Below are 21,855 nucleotides of genomic sequence, written 5' to 3'. Positions count from 1 at the left end.
GTGTTTGGTTAATGTACGTGCCTCATTTCCGCTGACGGAACCTTCTTGGGAGGTTCAATGCGTATTTTTGGGTCCCACTCCCCTGGAGGGAGGACAATCACCTCATCCAGAAACTCATCAACACCTGCAATCAGGTCGTCGCGGTCCCTTGCTTTGTAGGCAACATCACTGAACAGCTGGCATGAAATAAAGAAATAGAATCAATGTAATAAACTTGAAATGGGGTGTGAGTGTAGCCTATAGGGGTGTGATGGGTCCAGTCACTTACATCGTCCACCATGAGTGTAGCAATAGCTCTGCCTATCTCATTGTAGGATTTGGTTTTGCCATGAGGACCCAGCAAGATGAAGAGAAACCTGTCAGAACAGAAGGTTAAAGGGCTAGTAAATGCAAGGACACACACTTCTAGCGAGAGATAGAAAGGGAGACATTAGAGACACCCACCTGGTCGGCACAGGGACCTCAGTGAGGCCTCCCAGCGTTGTGGCTTGAGCTAAACGTACAAAGGAGACGAATGGCTTCTCCAGAAAATCCACCTCACCAATCAGGACGTTGGATGCTTCAGCATCACGAGGAATCTTCTTCATGAACTTATTCTTCAGCTGGAGGAACAAACAGAAAGGGGCAGCCGGAGAGAAAGCATGAGTCGAAATCGCACACTGAGGTACGTTGCACCGCAGCTGACCTTTCCTAGCTGCCTATATGTGCCATGATTAACGAGAATTACTATGTGTCAGGGGTTAATCAGATCATGTTAGCTGGGGAAATCGAATGGTTGGATAGTTACAATAGTTAAGTCGTTACCGAAAATGACAACTACAGCAGAGAAAGACATCCAAAGCTAGAGTCTTGCTCCTCTTTAAACCGGTACAGTTAGTTACACGTTACTGCTTTCTCACTAACATTTGGCAGGAACTCCTTACTAAAAATGGATGTTTTTTGGAGACAGCAATATTAATCGGTGTGTCCACCACTTCGATCCAAACATATGTCGACAACTATTGAATGAACTGCCATGAAATTTTATACAGGCATTCATGGTCCCCAGAGGATGTAGCTTACGGACTTTGGTGATCCTCTGCCTTTTCCTCTGGCACCACCATGAGGTCAGAATTTCAGTTTTGAGTGAAATGTCTCGACAACTATTGAATTGATTTAATGAAATTTGGTTCAGATGTTCATGTTCCCTCAGGATGAACTGTAATAACTTTGGTGAAGGTATCATAAAATCTCACAAATGTCTTCAACTTTCTGCTTGAAACATCCTCAAAGAAACAATACTGCCTCACGCATTCTCACAACAGGCAGAAACCGTTTTGATATAGAATTTACCAAAGACCTTTATTCTGATACTGCCTTCCTTTAAATTTTTATATTCACTTCACCATGACTACTAAGAATCAAAAGCAAACGTTTGGACTTTTATCTTTCAATGAGCACGGCAGCATCCCAGAGCCGCTGTCGACTCTAGACTCTGTTTTGTTTTCTACAGGATTATTTACATACTGTATAAAATCACGCAACTCCTCCGGTGCACCCTTCCTCCTCCTCCTCCTCCCAACCAAGAATGCACGTGGCAGTGGAGTGGTGGGTGCTTAAATTAAAATCTCTTCATAATCTGTTAATGCTGCTTTGAGAGTCAGTTCACCAACTGGTCCTCTTTCACTCTCTAACTTCTTGTCCCTAAGCAACCATAAACAATGCATTTCAATCTACCATGCTATGAACTAATTTAAGAATAATCTACCAGCTCACTCCAGTAGCCGCCTACAGCTCTGCTGTACTGAGTTTAATCTCGTAGTTGTGTACTCCTCCAGTAGGCATTACAGGTTATGATGTGATGTACTTTACTGTAAAGGTTTGCGTATCGGTGAGATCAAACTGGATGCGCAACGCCAGCTTCTGTGAACTAATAATTAAACCAGACTCAGGGGTCACGCGCATGAGTTCATTTCTTGCTTGCTTTGAAGTTTCCCTCAAGATATTTACCAAAATGACACAGACACCAAATTACTGCTGCTGGTTAACAATTAATACAGTGAAAGAGAACCTCAAGTCATTGCACACTTCAAAGCAAAAGGAAAAGAAAATCAAAAGGAAAAGCAAGTGACTGGAACTGTGAAACTCTGCACAAAATCACAAAATCATAAGTACAAACACGCGTGCAGTTAAATCATAATTTAACAAATTCCCACCTCAGCTACTAGGCTGTGTGGATTAGAGGGATTAAGTAGTTCTGACGACTCTGTATACCGTCTCATAAAACAAGACTCAACTTTTCATATAACACAAACACATCGACATGCAAAAAGCACACACACACACACAGACACACACACACACACACACACACACACACACACACACTTAGAAATGGGGAGGGAATGTGTCAATTTATTCCATCTATTAATTGTGCGCAGAACTGAAACAATCCATTGTTATTTTCCCACAAGCAACAGGAGATTATCTGAATACAAATCAATAACAACTCAGACAGTGACCGGGGATACATCTAGGCACAATTGAAAGTGTGAAATATACCGATATTAAAGGGGAACTCCACCAATGTTACATATAACGGTCAGTTTACTCATCATGACGTGTACTATTCAGCCGCAGAAAACAGTTGCATAATGGCTGTGGCTCTGGAGGAGCTTAATTAAACCATATACCAATACCATTTGAGTTGATATGGTGAACGTGTTAGAAAACAGTTGCTTATTTAGACATCAAGCAGTTACTGAGCAACATATACGGCGCAACACTTACATTCATCTGGAGTCATGTTTGTGTCACCTGATGAATCTAAGTCCAGCATTCCCTCTCTGTTAGCTCTGGTTTTGGTCTCCACCAGCTCCTAAAGGGAAACATCTGGCTCTTTAGCTGCTAAATGCTCCGCTATGTTCACCAGCCGGTCTCTGACTGTGTCTGTCTCCCGATTCACACTATGAGAGCGGTGAGAGTGAACCAGAACAGTGAAGTTGTGGTCTGGACAGATAAACCATGAGATTATACTCACTATAGCTCACTCCGTAAAGCTGAGGGGAAGTGCTACATCCTAACCTTTCCAAATTGTTATTTGATCCATTGTTATTATAAAAATATTTATTATAGCCGCTTTAATGCTCAAGAATTTTAATTAATGTTCACCAAGAATGTGTGGGTTTGTTTTGATGAGATTTGTTTGAATGTTGGATTACGAGAATAAGCAAACGACCAGAGCTGTCATCAGATTTTCACTCAAATTTTGATAAATCCTGATTGGTGGACAGAAGTACATGACATCACCTTTTTCCAGCCGAGGTCCATCTACTTCAAAACCAGTGAGAGAAGCACGCACAGGAACACAAATACAGAAATCTCTCATGTGAAATGCCAAGAACACTTCACATAGGACCCCATCACTTGTATAAACAGCTGACTGAGACTGTTTACATGGATTTTAAAGGGCAGTTCCCAACTATCTGCAAGGCCACATACCACTAAGGATTAGGTGGGAAGTTATTTCCACAGTGTGTGATTTGGGTGGATTGACCGTTTAACTGTAAACACAACGTATGTAGATCAATGTTAACGAAAGACCAAGCCAACAACGAATATATCTACTAACAAGAACTGTATGTGCATCCGAACCCCGACGTATCTCATTCCTCTGTGACATAGAGCTCCATTGTCCAAAAACTGTTAAGACACATCACTGAGCCGCACTGCTGACCCAAATACTCACTAGAGCACTGAATGTGCATTAATCCCCCCCCCTGAAAACAGTCCCTAACAAATGAACTATTTCTACCTGTTTGAATAACCTTTTTTTTTTAATGAAACTATATATTTGTGAGGTTTGTGACGTTATTAAACATTTATGTCTTCAGTAGGAAGCGATGCGCTTGGGGCTGAGAGCAGCACACAGGGTAGGGAAAGTCCGAAAGTGTTGTTGGCTTTGGTCCTTTCATGGGATTTGTTGACAGTAAGAAAAAATATAGAAAGTAAATACAGAATACCAACAGCCTCAGTCCTGAGCATAATTTTGTGAACCCTGAAAGCTGCACCCACACAAGCACCCACATGCACACAAATCCACCTGCCGTTGCACACGCCCACATGCACACGGGAAATATTGAACACAACAGTTACCTGGTCCGTGCTCGGTGTGTCTGAAATGTCAATCATGCTTCGACTCTGGGCATGGTCTGTAAATGAACCACACACTTAGATTGGATATTTAAAAACACACAATATGCCATAGATTTGTCTTCGAGAATATTTGTACAGTAGCTACTCAGATATTATGCAAAAAAAATGCAAATGTAAAAAATTTCCATTTTAATCCAATTAAAGGGTTATAGGAGCAAGAGAGAGGGCATTCAAGCGTGTCCACAATGTGTTCTACAACTTAACCATGACGAGTTGTTTCTGTGAAAGATTATACTTTAATGACTCATTTCCCTTTTTTTTTTTCCCTCAAAGCAGATTTGGAAACAAATAAAATTGAACAGAGAGAGAGGAGGAAAAGAACATACCGCACAGAGCCCAAAAATCCTCTCATAATCCCCTTCACCCAGATAGATTCACGAAAGAAATCAGCAAAGGTGCACACAATAGGACAAAAATCTCTTAAGTAAACACAGGTTATGTCCAACACATTGTATTTACGGTGAGTCTATACGCACAAAGCCATATCGAGCGTTGAAATCATGCAGCAGCTGGGATTTAGCTGGGATCAGTGTTAATTAAAAACATACAATAAAGCAGAGAAGTTAAGAAAGTGAGAGACAAGTATGGAGCGTGTATGAGAGGTGGAAGAAGTAGTCAGATCTTTTGCTCGGGTAAAAGTACCAATACAACAATGTAAAACTTCATTAGAAGTAAAAGACCTGTAGGAAAAATCCTCCTTATAAAAAGGGGCCCTGTGGTGTTTTCTTGTAAACAAACAAGAGTTGCGTTTACATTCGCTGTTTCTCATCAAAACACAATGCGTGTATCGTTGAGGTCTGACAAACATGTTCAGCGCACATGTTCTTTCCTGATAAAACATTTACAAAGCCGATTATTCAACGAGTATTTTAGCAAGATGCACTTTAAGCGTGAAAAGTTCTCCTTCTGCAGTAAAATGTCCCCCGTGACTGACATAATATTATATATGACATTGACTGCATCAATGCTTCAGCAGCAGTTTACTTTTGGAGCTGCTCTTAACTGCTTTCCATACAGGTAGAGCCCATCGGTTCCTAACCTAGGGGTCGAGCCCCTCCAAAGGGTCACCAGATAAATCTGAAGGGCCCTGATTTTCTTTGACTTTTTTTGTGAAATATTGGATAATTTGAACTCAAAAAACTATTTAAATGAAACCACATGAGAATTTTAGAGTAGAAATGTCTCTTTGGTGGAACTGCTTTGGTTTTCATATTTATTTTTGTCCCTTGTTTTTATTTCATTTTACTGACTTTTATTTATTTATTTCTAACATTTTATTGTTTTATCTTGCTATGTGAGGCACTTTGGGCTGCATCTTTGTATGAAAGGTGCTATATAAATAAAGTTGAGTTGAGTGGCTAAGACCCCAGACATCTGAAACATAACAAGGCTTCAGTATAAACTTGGAAGTCATTGTGCATGTATGTGTGCGTGTTCGTGTGGTGCGTTTAGACTCACGCAGGCGGCCAAGGCTGCTTGACTGCCGAGAGCGTAGGTCCTCTGTGGAGCGGTGGATCCCAGAGGCTGAACTAGTACTACGACTCAGATTAACCTGAGGACTACGGCCTGACAGAGCAGCGTCAGCAGAAGACGTGAAAACGATGAGCGCAGAAGAGGCGATTTTAACGAGGGAAGGTGAAGTAGGTGGTGATCAACATGGCAGAAAACAGAGGAAGCATTAGGATGTAGTTAAGAGTTTGGCAGTTTGGTGATTGGTAGTTGAAAATGTGTGCAAGGCACACACACACACACAAACACACACTTACTGGGCGCTGTGTTGGAGGATTTTCCCATGTCTGCCAGCGAACGGTGGATTGGTTTCTTGGTCTGGTGACGGTGCTTCCTGAGCAACACAAAGCTGATCTTCTCCTTCAGATCCGCGGGGATGAGACCGTCAGCTACCTGCCGATCCACGATCTCATCTGGAGTCAAAGTTCACAGCACAGTTGAATTTGCATGAACAATAGAGGTGATTTTGCTCGGTTTAAACCATTTACTACAAATCAAGTATTCCATTGTTAATGGAACCATAGGTTTTAAAAGTGATTTACTAGTTTTACAGGTAGCCAGCTGGTTTAAGTTGAGTTCACTACACCACGAAGGTTGACTTCAAATCAACAGACACTTGAAGCTTGCTTGATTTGTTTCTTAAAAAGCTGTTGTCAATCTGTTGCACATAGGGACTGTCCACCGGTGAGTTCAAGGACATGCCGATATTTGCGGTTGGAAGGTCAGACGCTTAGCAGCAACATTTTAAGGAAACAAACATTTTTGTATTATTGTCCTCCTCGAAAGGTCTACAGTAGTGTTTCTGTGTAGACCCAAAAAAGTCAATATGCCTCTGGGTGTCCTGTTAAAGTCCACTCTTGTCCTACACTTCAATTCACAAACGAAAAGTGAGGAACCACTGACAGCTGCAAAAATTAAAAAACTAGATTAAAATAAATTGTTGATGGTGTTGAGACAACTCTGGAAAGAAAAAGGAAAACAAAACACTATAAAATCTTTATAAAAAACAAGTTGTATTCTGATTGCTAAAGCTGCACTAATCAATATTTCCATATTAATAATGTACCAAATTTATATGATTAATCTGAGAGGGGTTGTTCGCGGTGACAAACCCAAAGAGAATTATCACCTGACTCAGAGTGTTTCTGTGATTTTTCTAGCTTCTAAATTCTGCTCTAATCAACTCTGTTTCCAGCAGCAGCGAAGGAGGCAGGAGTTTTCAGAGAAAAAGCTCTGATGAATCCACTCTACGCCACCAGAGCTAGCAACTAGCTACAGCTGAAGAGCCAGATATCATGTTTGGATATAAACATGACTCCAAAACCTAATGTTGCTCTGAGTCTGCTGGATGTATGAAAAAGCAACCATCACATCAGCGTTGTAAGGTGACGATATTACGGTTTTCTTAGCACAAAGCAGTGCATTGATTTATTGCATACTAACTGCAAAAACAGAATTCTACGACATCTCATATTTAAGACATTGTATACTATGAGTATGTAGTATCGAACTAAAACACAGCTTTTGTTCCTCGGCCTTCGCACTTCATTTTAGAATAACAAAGGGTAACAAAGAGTTGTTGGAGAATCCTCGAATGCACCACCAACTTATTCCCTGCCTGCACCTGCATTACCAAACAACTACCAAGTAAGTTTGTGTTTGTTTTTAACTATTTCAATTACATTTCAAGTGTGTACAAGTGGATTTTATGCTGTCTGATATGTAGGCATTCAGTCTAAAATCTAAATGAAATGCTTTGGAAAATGGTGGGCAGTACGGTTGTTTACATTCGTTCTAGTAGTACTAGGTGATTCTTTCTAGTTCTGATGTACAGATATGATAGTGGAGACATGCGGTGTGACTCACCCACTATCTGTGGCAGTGAGTAGCCTTCCAGGTCGAGCAGAATGCTTCCTGTCTGCAGACAGGTCCTGAGCTCAAACAGGCTGTGGAGGGTCAGCGTGGAGACGTGAGGCTTGCTCCATCTTTCCCCTCCCTCCTCCACCTTCTCCTCAAACTTCACCCACCTGCAGAGAGGGGAAGAAAAGAGGTTTGGGCTCGGAATTCAGTGACTGAAGTGGTGTTTTTCTGACTGTTTCAAGAGAGACAGAATGATTGATTTGTCCAGGTTCGGGAGTGCCAACCAGCAGGATGCTGTTATGCAATTTTAACTGCGGCTTAAATCATGTGTAGTGTTATAGTCCTGTCACGCAGCACCCATGACGTCTCAAATGCAACCCTAAACCCCTGAATCCTATCAAAAGTGACCCCAAATCCTAAACTAATGAAAGCTCTGACACTCTGACCCCCTGCATATTTGTGTGCACTTCCGTGTACCTTGCAGACTCTTTCCACTCTAATTCCCCCCCCTCGTGCTGTAGCGTGTCCATCTCAGTGAATATGGTGGGCGTTGGCGTGCTGTCCTCCTCCCCCAGTATGTGGCGCAGCCGCTCTGCTGCGGGGGACACTACAAAATGAAAGCCAAACAAGAGACAGAGTCAGTTTCAGGTTTCCATTGAATTCACATTTGAGCCAAGTCAGAGGCAACCGATGTAAACCCAACTGACATGGACATGTGCACAGATAAAAGCTCCAACAAGCATGCTAATAAGGGATTTTGTGGCTTTTCCTTTGGTCCAGAAAGCAAGACAACCATCAACGTCTGTCCAGATCAGGACTAAATAGCCCAAATAGCCTTTTTTTAAGCTCTGCCCTCAGGACAAACTTTACATTTCCAGCCATGCTAGCAGCATGGCACCACGGACGGCAACGTCGGTCGCTCCACCACCTTGGTTCAGACTGAAATTCTAACAACTTTGGTGATCCCTCAACTTTTATCCAGCGCCAACATCAGATCAAAATTTGGGTTTGTCCGATAGTTTGGTTTCCGATCAAATCCCGGCAAAAATAATCACATTCCCGTCAGCATCAGCTGTACGCGGAGCATGCTAACACACTAAACACAAGATAGTAAACAAGTATACAAGTATATTTTTTATACATCTAAAAATATATTTCATATACTTTAGAATACTTTCTATTTATATCAAATCTATGTTCTTAAGGTTGCAATAAACTGAAACCTCTTAAGCTGTACCCCCTATATATTTTTCCATTATTTTTGGGTGATTTCACCTAAAACTTTTATACTAGTATTAAAATATACTTTAAGTATGAGAATGATCTTTTTGTACTTGTATCAAAACTATATTTATATTTTACTTCTAGTGTATTGGCGATATCTCCTCAGCAATGAACAATATTATTCTTAAAATGTGGAGGTCAGTATAGTCAGACAATACCACTTGGAGGAATTCAGACTACCTGAGGATACTTTTATGTACTGAAAGTAAGCGCACCATGTTTTACATTAAAATAACAGTTCTGAATATGGATTCTGTAACTCTGGTACTATACTTCTATATATATTCTTCTAGTGTACAAAAAAAATTCAACAAAAATCACTTTTTATTTTAACAATTAAATTTAACTAGTTATGTATTGGTTTTACAAATATTTTAAAATGAACAGGTGTAAGCTCTTAAAGGAAAATACCAAATACAGTATCTAAAACTTCCCCTTCACAACGTAAGGGATTATCACATAAAGTATATAAAGGCTGCAGGTATTGTTTATTTTCATTGATTATTTTTCAGTGTTAGGACACAATTAAAAGCCAACTCATCAATATGTTGTTTTGTTCCGTGGAATAAACTCTGCTGCTTCTAGGAGCCACAAGCTTTAGGCTTTTCTTACTAATATTTGTATGTGATTTTGCCTTTCTTGCACAGTGGAGGCAACAACAAACACTGGGAGAGAGAGAGAGAGAGAGAGAGAGAGTGGGGTTTTACATGTGACAAAAGGCCTTTGTTGCTTTAAATCCCAGGACATTTCAAATTAGACAGAATGTGCCTTAGACCACTGGGCCAACAAGACACCCCCTGGAGAACTGCTATAGTCGTCCAGACATTAGAAGCAGCCATGTTTAATTTAAACAACCCCCCATTACCTTGTTTCAGCGAGCAAACCAGAGGGTTAACTCCTCTAATTACGGTCTGATAGGGATGTGTAATCTATCGGCCAGCAAGTTTTCTAATTTTACTGTGAGCAGATCAATCTACATTAACATCTGAGCCCGGGGGCGCTGTGCACTTGAATCCCAACACTGTGTGTGTGTGTGTGTGTGTGTGCGTGGTCTGTAAGTACAAGAATGTGTGTCTCATGTGACAGTGACGTTCACAATGTCAATCAACACTTCCATGTACAGGGGACAATTATGTAATCTATGTTAACTACAGCGTGGTGCATAATCATAATACAATACAATGTTCCACCGTGCGACCACAGGAATCAGACGCTGTTTCCATCACTGTGTCAGCTCTGTCACATTAGGTCAGGCCGGAATTAGGAGGTCCTCTGATGTTCCTCGTTTGTTTGTGTCCTGATCACTGACCAGCCGATGTAATCCCACAGAGGGAGACCGAGGTGTATTATGTTTGGATTGTTTCGGATCATTTGGGGGCCAAAAGTCTGCAAGAGACTTTGTGAAGTCTGGATTTGCGTTATTAAAGCTACGAGCTACCATTTCTCATCGGAATCTCATGCGTGATGCAAGGATGGGTGCCACATACAAAATTACCCCACCCCACCCCCTCGTCCGCTGCACACACATCCTTGCTGGTGGAGCATTTAGGAGCTAAAGAGTCACTTATTTTTCTCAGGGGTGAGTGGAGACCAAACCAGCATCAAATATACTGGACTTACATTCATCAAGTGGCCAGAAACTTCCCTCTCAATTAATGCTAATGTTGTTCCATGTTTGCCGGGTGCGCAAATACACAACTCTGGGCTTACAATTTAGCCGAAACAACTTAATGAGGCGATATGTAAATGGTGTGATTACAGCTTGTTCCGCCGCCCCCACGTGGACCTGAAAATGCTGCTTTAAATAACTGTAACCAAAGCTGTCCACTAGATTGAAGACCAGAAAGTGAATCTTTAAAGTTTTTTGTTTTTTATAATTGTCTCTTTGGGTCTTGTAGCCATTAATAACATCAATTGATTCAACACGTCACTGTAACTATTTCTACAACTAAATAAATACCTGAAAATATCAATGCCTAGATCACATTAAATATGAACCAGAACAGAAGATCCTAAATACGTGTATTTGATGTTTGCAGTCAGTTTATACTGTAGGATTGGGGATAATGGAGAGTAAAGTTTATATCCATTAGTACGTCATTGTTGATTCTCTCCTTTTGCCACCAAAGAAACTTAAAGTAAATACCATGATACCAAAAATTAAACTAATTTGACTGCAGCTAGTGACCCTAGCTTCCATTTTGGCAGCGCATAATACAGACACTCTCTTTTTTCACGCTTTTTGCTCTTCTCTCGTGCAATCTTTACCTATTTGGGAGCCAGGTAGGGTCCAGCGGGAGGCCATAGTCGAGGTAAAAGAGGCCCCGGGGTCCTGCATGCTCACTGACCAGAGAGACCCAAAGGTAGCTGGACAGAGATCCTCGGTTTGGTTCGGACCCAGGAGAAAAAAAAAAGGAAAAAAAAGAGGCGTCTAGCTCCCCGTCCTCTTGTTGAGGTCCTTAGCTCACCACTCCTCGCTCTCCACCATGAGTGGAGAGAAGTGACACAATTTCACTCCTTCTCACGTACGTCCTTTCTGGTTGTTCCTCCGCGTCTCCGCAGTTTTGTTATTTCAATAAGCCATGCATGATTCGCTGTGTGTTTGGTCTAAGTGAGACTTGCGCCATTCAATCAGCTGGAAAAGGTCCCCTCTAAGCTGTGGCAGAAATCCACTGAAATCTCCAAAGCAGCAAAGAGCCAGAGGCTTTAAGAGGGTTGACACACACCACAGGGTCCTCTAGTACTCTCCACCCAGAGGTCCATGCGCGCACACACATACTCAGACAGACATGCACAGTCAAGAAACACAAGAACATCCTCACTCGCAGACTCTCAACTTGTACTGCTCGAATGACCCCTGCAGTCCTGCATCAATGCATCTAACTAGCCGCCTCGGGCCTTGTGTTTGCTGCACACATTCGCTGTGGATCCTGTCCGGAATGGGCGAAAATGCAAAGTATACCAATCACGAAAAAACTCACTGTCACCCCAAATAACAGGCAGGCACACACACACACACACACACACACATGCACGCACAGCTTGGAGTTCCTCAGCTCTAAGCAGCTTACAAGGCTTCAGACTTCATGGCCCCTTGGGAACAGGGACCATGCTGCAAAATATTCATCGCATACATGCATGCATCAGCAACTTCTACCCCATCACGCACTTTTAATGCAGGCAGACCTTTGGCTCATCTGCCCAACAGCGTAGGTCCAGCCGGGTCATACGCCTCTCGCTACTGTGTGTACATTTAGCCATGCTGCAAAAAAGCACCGATTAAGTTTGGTGTGTTTCATTTTTTTCAACTTCAATTGAAAATAAATTTGGCTGTTAAAGCTGCAATAGGCAGGTTTATTCGCAAGACTAAGAGCCCACGGCCGTGCTAGCAGCGCAATGCTTTGTGCTAAATGCTAACATCTGCGTGTTAAGATGCTCACAATGACAACATCAACATGCTGATGCTTAGCAGATAAGATGTTTTCCATGTTCACCATGTTAACATATTACAGCTGATGGTAATGTCGTTAATTTTGAGGATATTTGGTAAAAAAAAAAAAAAAATGGTGGCAGAGGCACTAGATGGAAGTTAATACATTCACCAAAGTTATTACGTTAATAAATCCCCAAGGCGAACATGTATGTCAGAAACAAATTTTTACGACAATTCATTAAATTGCTGTTGAGATAATTTACTAAAAACCACAGAACTCTACCTCACTGGTAGCATCACTGGAGGAAAACAAAAAAAATCAGGGAGTAACCAAAGTCAGAGGGATTCTTCCTCTGGGGACCATGATTTTACAAAATTTCATAACGATACATCTGATCCTTGTTGAGATGTTTCGGTCCGGACCGAAGTGGTGGACCAACATTGCCATCCCTAGAGTCACTCTGTGTTATCAATTTAAAGCCCAAACTTAGGCTGGAAAATAAAAGGAAATCCAAGTCACTGGTGGGATATTTGCAGAGTAAGTGGTGAATCGAAACTGAGGAGGAAAATCCGAAAATGGCTTTTGAGTAAATCTGCCTCAAGTCTAAAGCGCCGCCAGTGGCCTCTAGAGGATATAACGACGGTTACTATGACCCACAATATGAACGTTTTAGACAAAACAGGAAAACTACATACTGATAGTTAGTTTTAGAACCTGAAAATCAGAGCATCCTTCAAATGAAGTGCTCGTTGGATTATCACACAAGAATTGGGGGCACAGCAATTTATTCTCTCTCTTCTTTTCATCATAATGCCTTTATTTGAGAGGTTTGACAGAGCAGTGATGACAGGAAATGACAAGACAAAGTTGGGGGAACTGTCATGTAACAAAGGTCAGGAAACGCAGGTGTTGTTGTTCAGGGTCGGCATCCTAACCTCTAGTTCACCATAGCGCCCCGTGTCCCAGAAGTTTTATAACTTGAACGCTGAGTGCAACAGCATGAAAGTGTGCGCTCAGTTTAACTTTTCTCTTTGAATATTTCATGTTTCATCTGTTTTTACCGTTACATTCTTGGCATATGTATTTTTCTTTGTATCCTTTCTGTTTCACAGTTTCATAGATTTGTATGCTTTTAATGCCCTTTTTACTTTTTCCTGTGAAGCACTTTGTAACTTCATTATGAAAACCGCAGCACAAAAGTCATTATTATTAGCCTATTCATTCTTTTATTCTATTGGGTAGCTTTAGAAAATGAACACAGACACTGAATACATTATGGGACACACATCTCACACAGACTTAGAGTTTCTAACCTGTGGGGTCGGTGTGCTCCTGATGTTCTGTACTCCCCTCGTCGTCGTCGTCATAGCGCTCATCTCTATCGTGGTAATACCCTCGGTGCGAGTGTTCGCGATGTGTGTGGTGATCATAGTGTGCGTGTCGCGCGCTGTGGTCGGCGTCGCTGGAATTGGAGTGATGCCTGCGCCTCTTCCGTCTGTGGGAAACCGGAACACCGATGTAGACCGGCTGGCCTTCTGAGTGTGAGACAGACAGAGAGACCACGTAGGACCCGGATCAATACAGTAACCGTTTGGGGAGAAAAGTAGAGTCCATCTACAAAGGAATTGTGATTTTTTTTTTTTTTAATTTATCCACACAAATACCATTTGTCAACACTGTTCTTTTTTTTTAATTTTATTGTCATTAATTACCGTAAATTCATTAATTATGTCCGTACTGGATTCATAACCACCGACTTATCATGTTTTAACTGCTGTGGGTGTCATGGCAATAGTGTTCACCTTAGATTCATGCCAGCGGTTTGAGCTGAAATGAATTGAAGTCAAGGAAGAAAGAAAGATGCCAAGGGTTCAGCAGGTCTTTGAAGCCATAATGGGCATGGGGGTGTTTGGTTATTTGATTTAAGCACAAATTGACGCACACTGTAAGACAAGCATTTACTGAAATAATGTTCGTAAATCTAGAACTTCAATACAGGGCTATAAGATTAGAGAAGAAAGAAGGACCAACATCAAAGCTGCACTAAAAATATTATTATAGAGGGAGGTGTTGGTCATATTGGCTAACACGGAGAATCATCACTCTGCAGTTCCCCTCACCTCTATGGAGGGTTGTGGTGTCTTTTAGCTCACTGTTTTACTGTTTTGGTTCACTCTCACTGCGCTCCTCAACCTCACTCCCAGAGACCCAAAAAACTGAGCCCAAACGAGAGCGAATATCAGACTTACAAACGTCAAATGAATGCTTCTGCTGCTCTGTGTCCACTGGATGACATAATCAGCAACCGCTTGCTAACACCTTTGCCATATCAACTCTCTAATTTGATAATACATCCGTTTGGTTGTGCTGTGCCCAGGTGGCCAAAAAAAAAAAAAGAAAGTAAAGTAAATGAATGCAGACTTAAGAGCCTTCATGTCAGCTGATGTCGTGCTATAGTAGTGCATATTCCAACTTTTCCCTAGCAGAAGTTACAGCTAATTACATACTATATCCCAGACTAATTGTCGTTTATTGAACCTAAGGTTTTAAGGAGCTCCATGGCAACCCCTTCTTGCTGGGTTACCGTTTCCTCACCGTCATCGTCATCGTAGTGTCGGTGACCTCTACTTCTCCCTCGCTGCCAGTCATGATGATCCATCCTGAAACAGACGAGCAGAATCAAGCAGGAGGTGGTTTACTGAGAAATATGGATGCAGCTGGAAAGTGAAGAAAGAGAAGACCTGAATAAATGATGATACATCAGACTTAAATCTACAGTAAGTTCTCTGGCCGCAGAGTTTTCTTTGATCCGGGAATCCTCCTGGACAATCCTTACTGTACCATGTGAGCTGCCAGACAAACATGGGAACACATGTGCCACTGCAACCTCAACAAATCAATGGATGACAAGGGGAAAACTCAATGGAAACCCCCAGCAGCCCTCCAGGACAAGCTCTAACCGTGGAAACCAAAACAAACAGCTAAGAATTCCCACCGAACTGCTGCTGGACCAGTCGTTTTGTAAAAACGGGGGTGGACTTTGAACTTAAATGTCTCATATCCTACCTTTAAAAATAACTGTATAACGGCACAGTGTCCGCACACGTCAGCCTAGAACCTAAAGCCACTGAAAACCACGAAAGCGTTCATGAAAATCTCTTGCAACTTAGTAAAAAAACTTTACTCAAATTAAACTTAAAAAGTTTATTCATTGAGTTTTATGTGGAAAAAGGAAACCCCACATAAACAATACGCAACAGCAGACATAGCACAGCTGTAGCTGTACAAGTGTTAGAAACGCTGATTAAGGCACGAGGCCATTTTTGTTTCCAGAAAGATCAGATAAACATGTGACTTATTGCCACTTTCTAATAAGTCACCCTGTATATAGGGTTTAGAAGTTGTAACTAATATTTTTGTTTATGGGTAATAAGTCATTTACTAGTACTTTATAGAGCACAAACAGGCCATTAATAAGAACTAATTTTGGGTTGCCAGGTTGTGAAAAAACAAAATCACTTTGGCTGGTTTTTATCCTTCCCTTACTACTCTCTACTAAGGAACCCTTTATGAAGGGTTTATGAATTCTAACTGATGGTTAATTTACTAAAGTTTTACATGACTTGTTAGAAACCTTGAGTATTTATTAACGGATTACCCATTTCCCGTTATAACTGTATTATTACCAAATAGAAATCAACAAAAGGAATTTTTCTCAACCAGGCAACCCAAGGCTGTTTCTTTTTAATGGAAACAAATCTTGTTTTATCATCAACTTAATTTAAATAAATTCAATTTTATTCATTGCAAGTTAATTCAACTTGAAAAGTTGAGTTTTCATTTTCAGACCCTTTTCAGATTTTATAATCGTGAGATATTCTGACACGAAGTCTTGTAACTTGAAGCTATGATTTGAGTGAATGTGTTGCCAAGTGTTTTAAAGAAACATCGTGTCGTGTTGACTTCCCAGCATGCACCATTCGCAGGTTAAGCCGTCCAGAGACTCCTCTTTTTTGGAGCTTGAAGAAAACACGCAGTACATGAATGGAAACTTGCTGTGTTTTGTTTAATACATATAAAGTTAAGTCATGGTTGTTTCCTCTGAGAGTAATGAATAATCTGCCATGATGAAGAGTGGTACCTAATTCAGTCCCCACTCCCCTACTCCTCTTAACCAACTAGGTAACTGGGAGCAGCCTCACATGCTGTCCTAGTATTTCCGCTTGAACAAAAATGGCTCCTGTAGTTGCAGAGACAGCCACAAAACCCCTGTGACAAAACTGACAAATCAAACTGCCCAAACGAAACTGAGGAGCAAATCTGGTTCTAACGTTTTTTTGGTTTAACTGCACCTGTTGTTAACGGAACTGAATCAAGGTATTCAGTAAGTTAAGATAAGTTCACTGAACTTGCGTTCTCAAGTTCAGTGAATTTAAATCAGGTAGTTTTTACTTTTTCACAACTCATGAGATGAGTTTGAACTCATTAAATCAAGTTGAATTCAGTTAACTCTCGTGTTTAAGGCAGCAGGGAAGGTCTTACGATGAACCGGCTTGCAAGGTTTCCAGTGTAACTGATTTATTAAAGCATTAGTAAATGATTTGTTAACCGTTAATAAAGCCATTCATTGTCTCTTTTTTTTTAAAAGGCTCATTGTTAGAAAGTGTTATCCTCATTATTCCCTAGGACTGAATTCATCACAATAGGAAACTCCTACAGTTCCCTCAGGCAGGAGTTAGTTATGGATGTTAGTTATGTGAGCGATCCTGAGCCATCGACGCGGTTTCGGTTTACTGCTGCCAAAAAAACAAAACAAAAAAAAACCAAAGAAAACAAAGCAATTTAAAATCTTCTTTCTGTTTCTCTGCATTGATGACACCTAGACGTGTTCTTATAAACGATGTTCGTACACGCTGAACTGATCCCCGATTGTTCCGGTTCACTTGTGACGTAGGTTTCTCTTCCTAAAGCTGATCCGGGGGAGTTTTCTAGGCTGATCAATAGATGTCATTTCTGATCGCTTAGCAGTCCCTGAAGCCTGACCACTGACTGTGAAGGACAGTCACACGAGTGCAGTCATGCACTCATGGCCGCAACAGCACACAGATGGAGCAATGAGAGGCAATCTTAGCATATTGTTATACATATATAATATGTATAACATTTAATGAAAAGGAATATCAGCAAAAAAAAAAAGAAAAAAAAGGTTTCAGGAGGTAGTGTGCTGCTCGATTTAGTCAAAAACATTGTGTTTTGGAGGAAGTTGTTAAGTGGAAGCTTTTATCTTCACAGTGCACCCTTCACTGCGGGTCTACTAACTCTGTCAGTCAACCCTGTCCCCCTAGTAACCACATTTGTAAAATGCCCCATTTACTTTGTTAAATCCATTCTGGGGACAAATATCATGGTTATCCAGGAGACAGGACCCGGCGGGTGACTCTTCTCACCATCGGATCCCAGTGATCGCTGGGTGGTAACTGATGAATCTGCTCCTCTCTTCACTCAAACGCCCCAGACATACGGCCGCAGATCTAATGACGAAACTGCCAAGTTGTATTGTTGGATCGCTGATCTTTGACCTAACATTTCTTGGTACAAGGTACTCTCTTGCCAACTACCTTATTCTTAAAAATTGGGTTTATTTTACATCGGACTGGATTCCCTTAATTCGGCAGACGTGTCTGTCCAATAACGGACAGTCCTTGGCTAGTACAGAAGTTGAGTAATAAGACACAGACAGTCACATCCTTGCTCTTCACGACACACAGATGCATGGAGGTTAGTGTCTTACATCACCGGACAAACTTCAACTACGGTCTATTGACCTCACGTTGTTTTCCCAGGCTGAGCCCAACCACGGCCCTAAGGAGGTCCCAGCACCAGGCACCCGCCAGCAAGCTTGTTCACCGAGGAAGGGGAACAAGCCATCGCTCTTGGTCTAGCCCCTCGCTTGGGAATTTGCCTCAGGAAGAGGTCAACACCTACAGCAACACTGGGCATAAAATTGTCTGATTTTCTTGGTTGGTGACGACCGGCTCAAAGAGCCAGCACACCAGCTGAAGCTCGGCTGCCTCCACTCGGTAAGGGATCAGATGTCGTCTGTTAAGATGGGGTTTTGTTTAAAACAAACATTTAACAAAAATCAGTCAAGTCTTGAAATCCTGATTTCCTAATAAAATGACCTTATTTCAAAAGGTGGATAGTTTTTCGTTGCATATATTTGTGACATGCTGAAACATTTTCAGTCAAATATTAAAGCGGGCACCCCAAACACACAGTACAGCGTAATAAAAAGTGCTGTAAACTCCATTCTCCCAAGAGGGAAATACTTCCCCCTGAAATGTAGAAAAACTACGGTCCATCCATATTTCATCGTTCCAACGCAAAGTCATCTGTGGGTTTTTCTTGAATTGAGTTGCCAAATTTGGATCCACAAAATCTCAAGAGAAATGATCTCAGACTACAGATTTTCAAAAACAAAATGACTTTTTTAAAGCTTGCCACTTGCCAAAGTCTTTATGAAGTGCAAATATAATTTTACTCTGCTGCTCAGAGCATCCCGACACCTCCAACCAGTCCTCCGACCTCTAACGGTACTTAGTTTACCTTCAAATTAATGTGGTAGTTCAAATATTTAGATTCAGATTCTCTAGACGGCTCCAAATCAACGGTACAAGCAGGAAAATCACGTCAAAATAACATGGTGGCAAAAGAAACTTGTAAATGCCTTACCTGGCGTGATAGCTGAGGGTGAGACGACCCAAATCAAGACGTTACCGAGGATTTTTATCACGTTCAAGTACTGTAACAAAGCACAAAATGGTCAGAATAAAACAGATGTCAATACCGTTCCGTATAGAAACTATGGAGCAAAGTGCTGCAACCAAACGCCGACAGACTTCTCTCAGTGACTGCACAGACAACCTGAATATCGAGTACTGGATCCCGCCAGAGAGTCTGTGTGTGTGTGTGTGTGTGTGTGTGTGTGCTGTGTGTGTGTGTGTGTGTGTGTGTGCGTGCTTGCGGGCTGGTGCGGGCATTGTGGGGGTAGGGTGTGTGTAGAGCAACAGTATGTACAGTGCAATTGGTTCATTCAGGGGGAGTCCAGTCACATTTTCCTCAGTTTTTTCTTTCAATAGAACCATTGAGATACTGACCAGTGGCGGAAATATTCGATTTTATACGCCACTCAATTTATTTTATAACTTTAGTTTATAGTTGCTTTACATATTGTGATTCTGCATGTAAAATATCAGATGATCGTATATATCTGGGCTGCAACTAATGATAGTTTTGATAAATCTGAAAATCATTTACTGAACCAATCGATTCATTGTCTGGTCTATTAAACATCAACAATAGTGAAAAACACCCAGTGTCATTTCCCAGAGTCCAAGGTGATTTGTTCAAATGTCTTGTTTTAGTAACAGCCCAAAATATTCCGTTTGTTTTACTAATAAAACAAAGAAATAGGGAAATAATGAAATAAATTTAAAAAAAATAAAAATAAATAGAAGCAATGATGGAACTCTGTGGCTCACTGATGTGTTTTTAATAGTCTCTGGACGACAGAGGAGCTCTGGGGCCCACAGGGAGAAAATATTAGGGCCGGAACGATCCAGGACGACGGCACCTTCGACTACTAACTAAATCAATCTGATCGGCAGCTTCCACCATCATAATGTGGGCCGGTGGACCATAAAAAAAAAAAAAAAATCCATTAACTTTGAACCGTCGGTCTCTTTACCGGCCCTCCCTGCGTGCGCTCACAGACATACGTGATTTCCCCCGCCCTCCCTGCGCCGCTGCACCGGATCCCAGGGACCCCTGGACACATCAGGCTTTGAACACACGCACATTACTTGTTAGTAGGAGACGGTCGTCGTCGGTTCGGGGTCTTTAGTGGGCTTCGGCCACTTGACTGTGGCCGACGCTTTTGGCTTGACCGCGGACCGTGCCCCCACGAGACGGCTCTGAAAAGCCGGTCTCCTGTTCCAGGTGAGTAGATGGCGCAGCAGACGCCCGCTGAGGGTCTCCGCCCGCCCGGTGCAGCCCCCCCCTCGCCCCTTGCTGAGGTGTCGTCGGTAATCCTCCTACCTCCCTCCACAGCATCACACATGTGATCTGTGGCCTGCGCTTACGTAGCACTGCCCCAGTCTTATCGACCGCTCGGAGCGCTCCACGCTACACGTGCCACATTCACCCGTTCACGCGCACATTCATACATTCATACGTCCCGTTCACGCACTCACACGAGGCTCAGTATCTTGCCCGAGGACACTTCGACGCGTGGACTGGAGGAGCCGGAAAACAAGCTTCACTCAACTTCAAAAAAATATGTGAATTCATCCTTCAGAATTTTACCCAGAGCTGCTTCATTACAATAATAATAATAATGATAATAATAATAAATTAGAATTGATTTAAATTGTCCCTTTGTGAAGAGCTTTGTTCATTCAAATCTGAAACCGAGAAAACAAAAAAATCAAACTCTCCACTCTCTGATTTCTGTTAATACCCAGATACTTTCATTTCTGACTTTTTTCATTTCTGGAGTTTCTCTTCAGTTGAGTGGCTGTATTTCTCTTGAAGTCGCTGAGTTACAATCTCCCAGTCGACTACGTTGTTTCAGTTCATCTACAGGCTCCTTATGTTTCATTTCCAGTGCACCCGAATCCATGCGAGCGTCCCTCCTCGGCCCCTCCAGCAGCAGCGGTGGTGGTCGTCTCGCGTCCCGAAGGTCCTCTCTCTCTCGAGAGCTTGTCCACCAAAACCTGCACACCACGCAGCGTAACTTAAGTTTGCAGGTGCAGGTACATCTCAAGACTTTGCAGTTTTAGTTTACTTCCTTGAATTTTCGCAAAAACAGAAAGCGAAGCCCGTCTGTGATTAGAAAAGCAGATGCCACGAGACGACAGTTTCGGTCAGAGAGTTGGTGCCTGTTCCGGCATTAGCATGGGTCACAGAGGTCACCGTCAGTTCCTCTAAAAGATAACTGGCTTTGCTTTTACTTTGCTGTAAGTCAACAATTTCAATGATATAAAATGTGCTAAGCCTAGATGTGCTCTTCTACTGAAACTGACCAGCGATGTAAAAACCCTTACGGCTGCTCTGAGGGCATTTTTTCAGATTCCTCCGACTCTTCTAACCATTGGGATGAAAGAACATTTAATGCGCGGCACAATTTATTTTTTTTAAAGGTTTTTATGCTGATTTAGTTTTACCGTTACACAAATTTTGGCGTTCTCACAAAGAGAAGAAAAGATTCTACAAATCTGAAATCTGGATTTTAAAGAGTCTTAAGCTTCTCTGGAACAATCTAGTCCAGATTTGATCAGTCCAGGTATAGTGGTTTTTGATCCAGACCTGGTCTAATGTGGTTTAGATGATTTTAAAAAAGAAAAAAAAAAAAAAAGGTAGTGAAATCTCCCTTTTTTACGTTTTCACAAATCTTACAGTGTGTTTTACCAGGGCCTCTACCTTATCTGGGACAATCTAGTCCAGATTTGACAAGTCCAAGTGTAACAGTTTTTGATCTGGACCTGGTCCAACGTGGTCCTTTCTTGCTTTCATA

The 21,855-nt window shown here is 41.8% G+C and overlaps 1 protein-coding gene across 3 annotated transcripts in view; it reads right to left on the bottom strand.

The window, feature by feature from the left end:
• The window catches only part of slc4a5b (solute carrier family 4 member 5b), a 30,689-nt gene extending 17,074 nt beyond the window's left edge, over positions 1–13,615 (bottom strand). The window contains exons 1-9 of one of the 3 annotated variants that reach the window (XM_040157434.1): positions 13,595–13,615; positions 8,041–8,170; positions 7,570–7,730; positions 5,961–6,116; positions 5,653–5,760; positions 4,135–4,190; positions 445–602; positions 269–356; positions 22–176 (exon numbers count right to left, since the gene is read on the bottom strand). In XM_040157434.1, coding sequence (XP_040013368.1) covers positions 22–176; positions 269–356; positions 445–602; positions 4,135–4,190; positions 5,653–5,760; positions 5,961–6,116; positions 7,570–7,730; positions 8,041–8,093 — 935 coding nt within the window. In that variant the 5' untranslated portion in view covers positions 8,094–8,170; positions 13,595–13,615. Of the gene's footprint in view, positions 1–21; positions 177–268; positions 357–444; positions 603–4,134; positions 4,191–5,652; positions 5,761–5,960; positions 6,351–7,569; positions 7,731–8,040; positions 8,171–13,594 lie in introns of those variants that run through there. The other 2 variants (XR_005709685.1, XR_005709684.1) reach the window with 2 other exon arrangements.
• Between the last annotated feature and the right edge of the window lie 8,240 nt (positions 13,616–21,855).

The sequence above is a fragment of the Xiphias gladius genome, chromosome 20 (genome assembly GCF_016859285.1).
Source record: "Xiphias gladius isolate SHS-SW01 ecotype Sanya breed wild chromosome 20, ASM1685928v1, whole genome shotgun sequence".
In the NCBI taxonomy this organism is placed as follows: domain Eukaryota; kingdom Metazoa; phylum Chordata; class Actinopteri; order Istiophoriformes; family Xiphiidae; genus Xiphias; species Xiphias gladius.
Note: the sequence above shows the minus strand (reverse complement) of the source record. Positions and strands in the feature narration are given on the sequence as shown.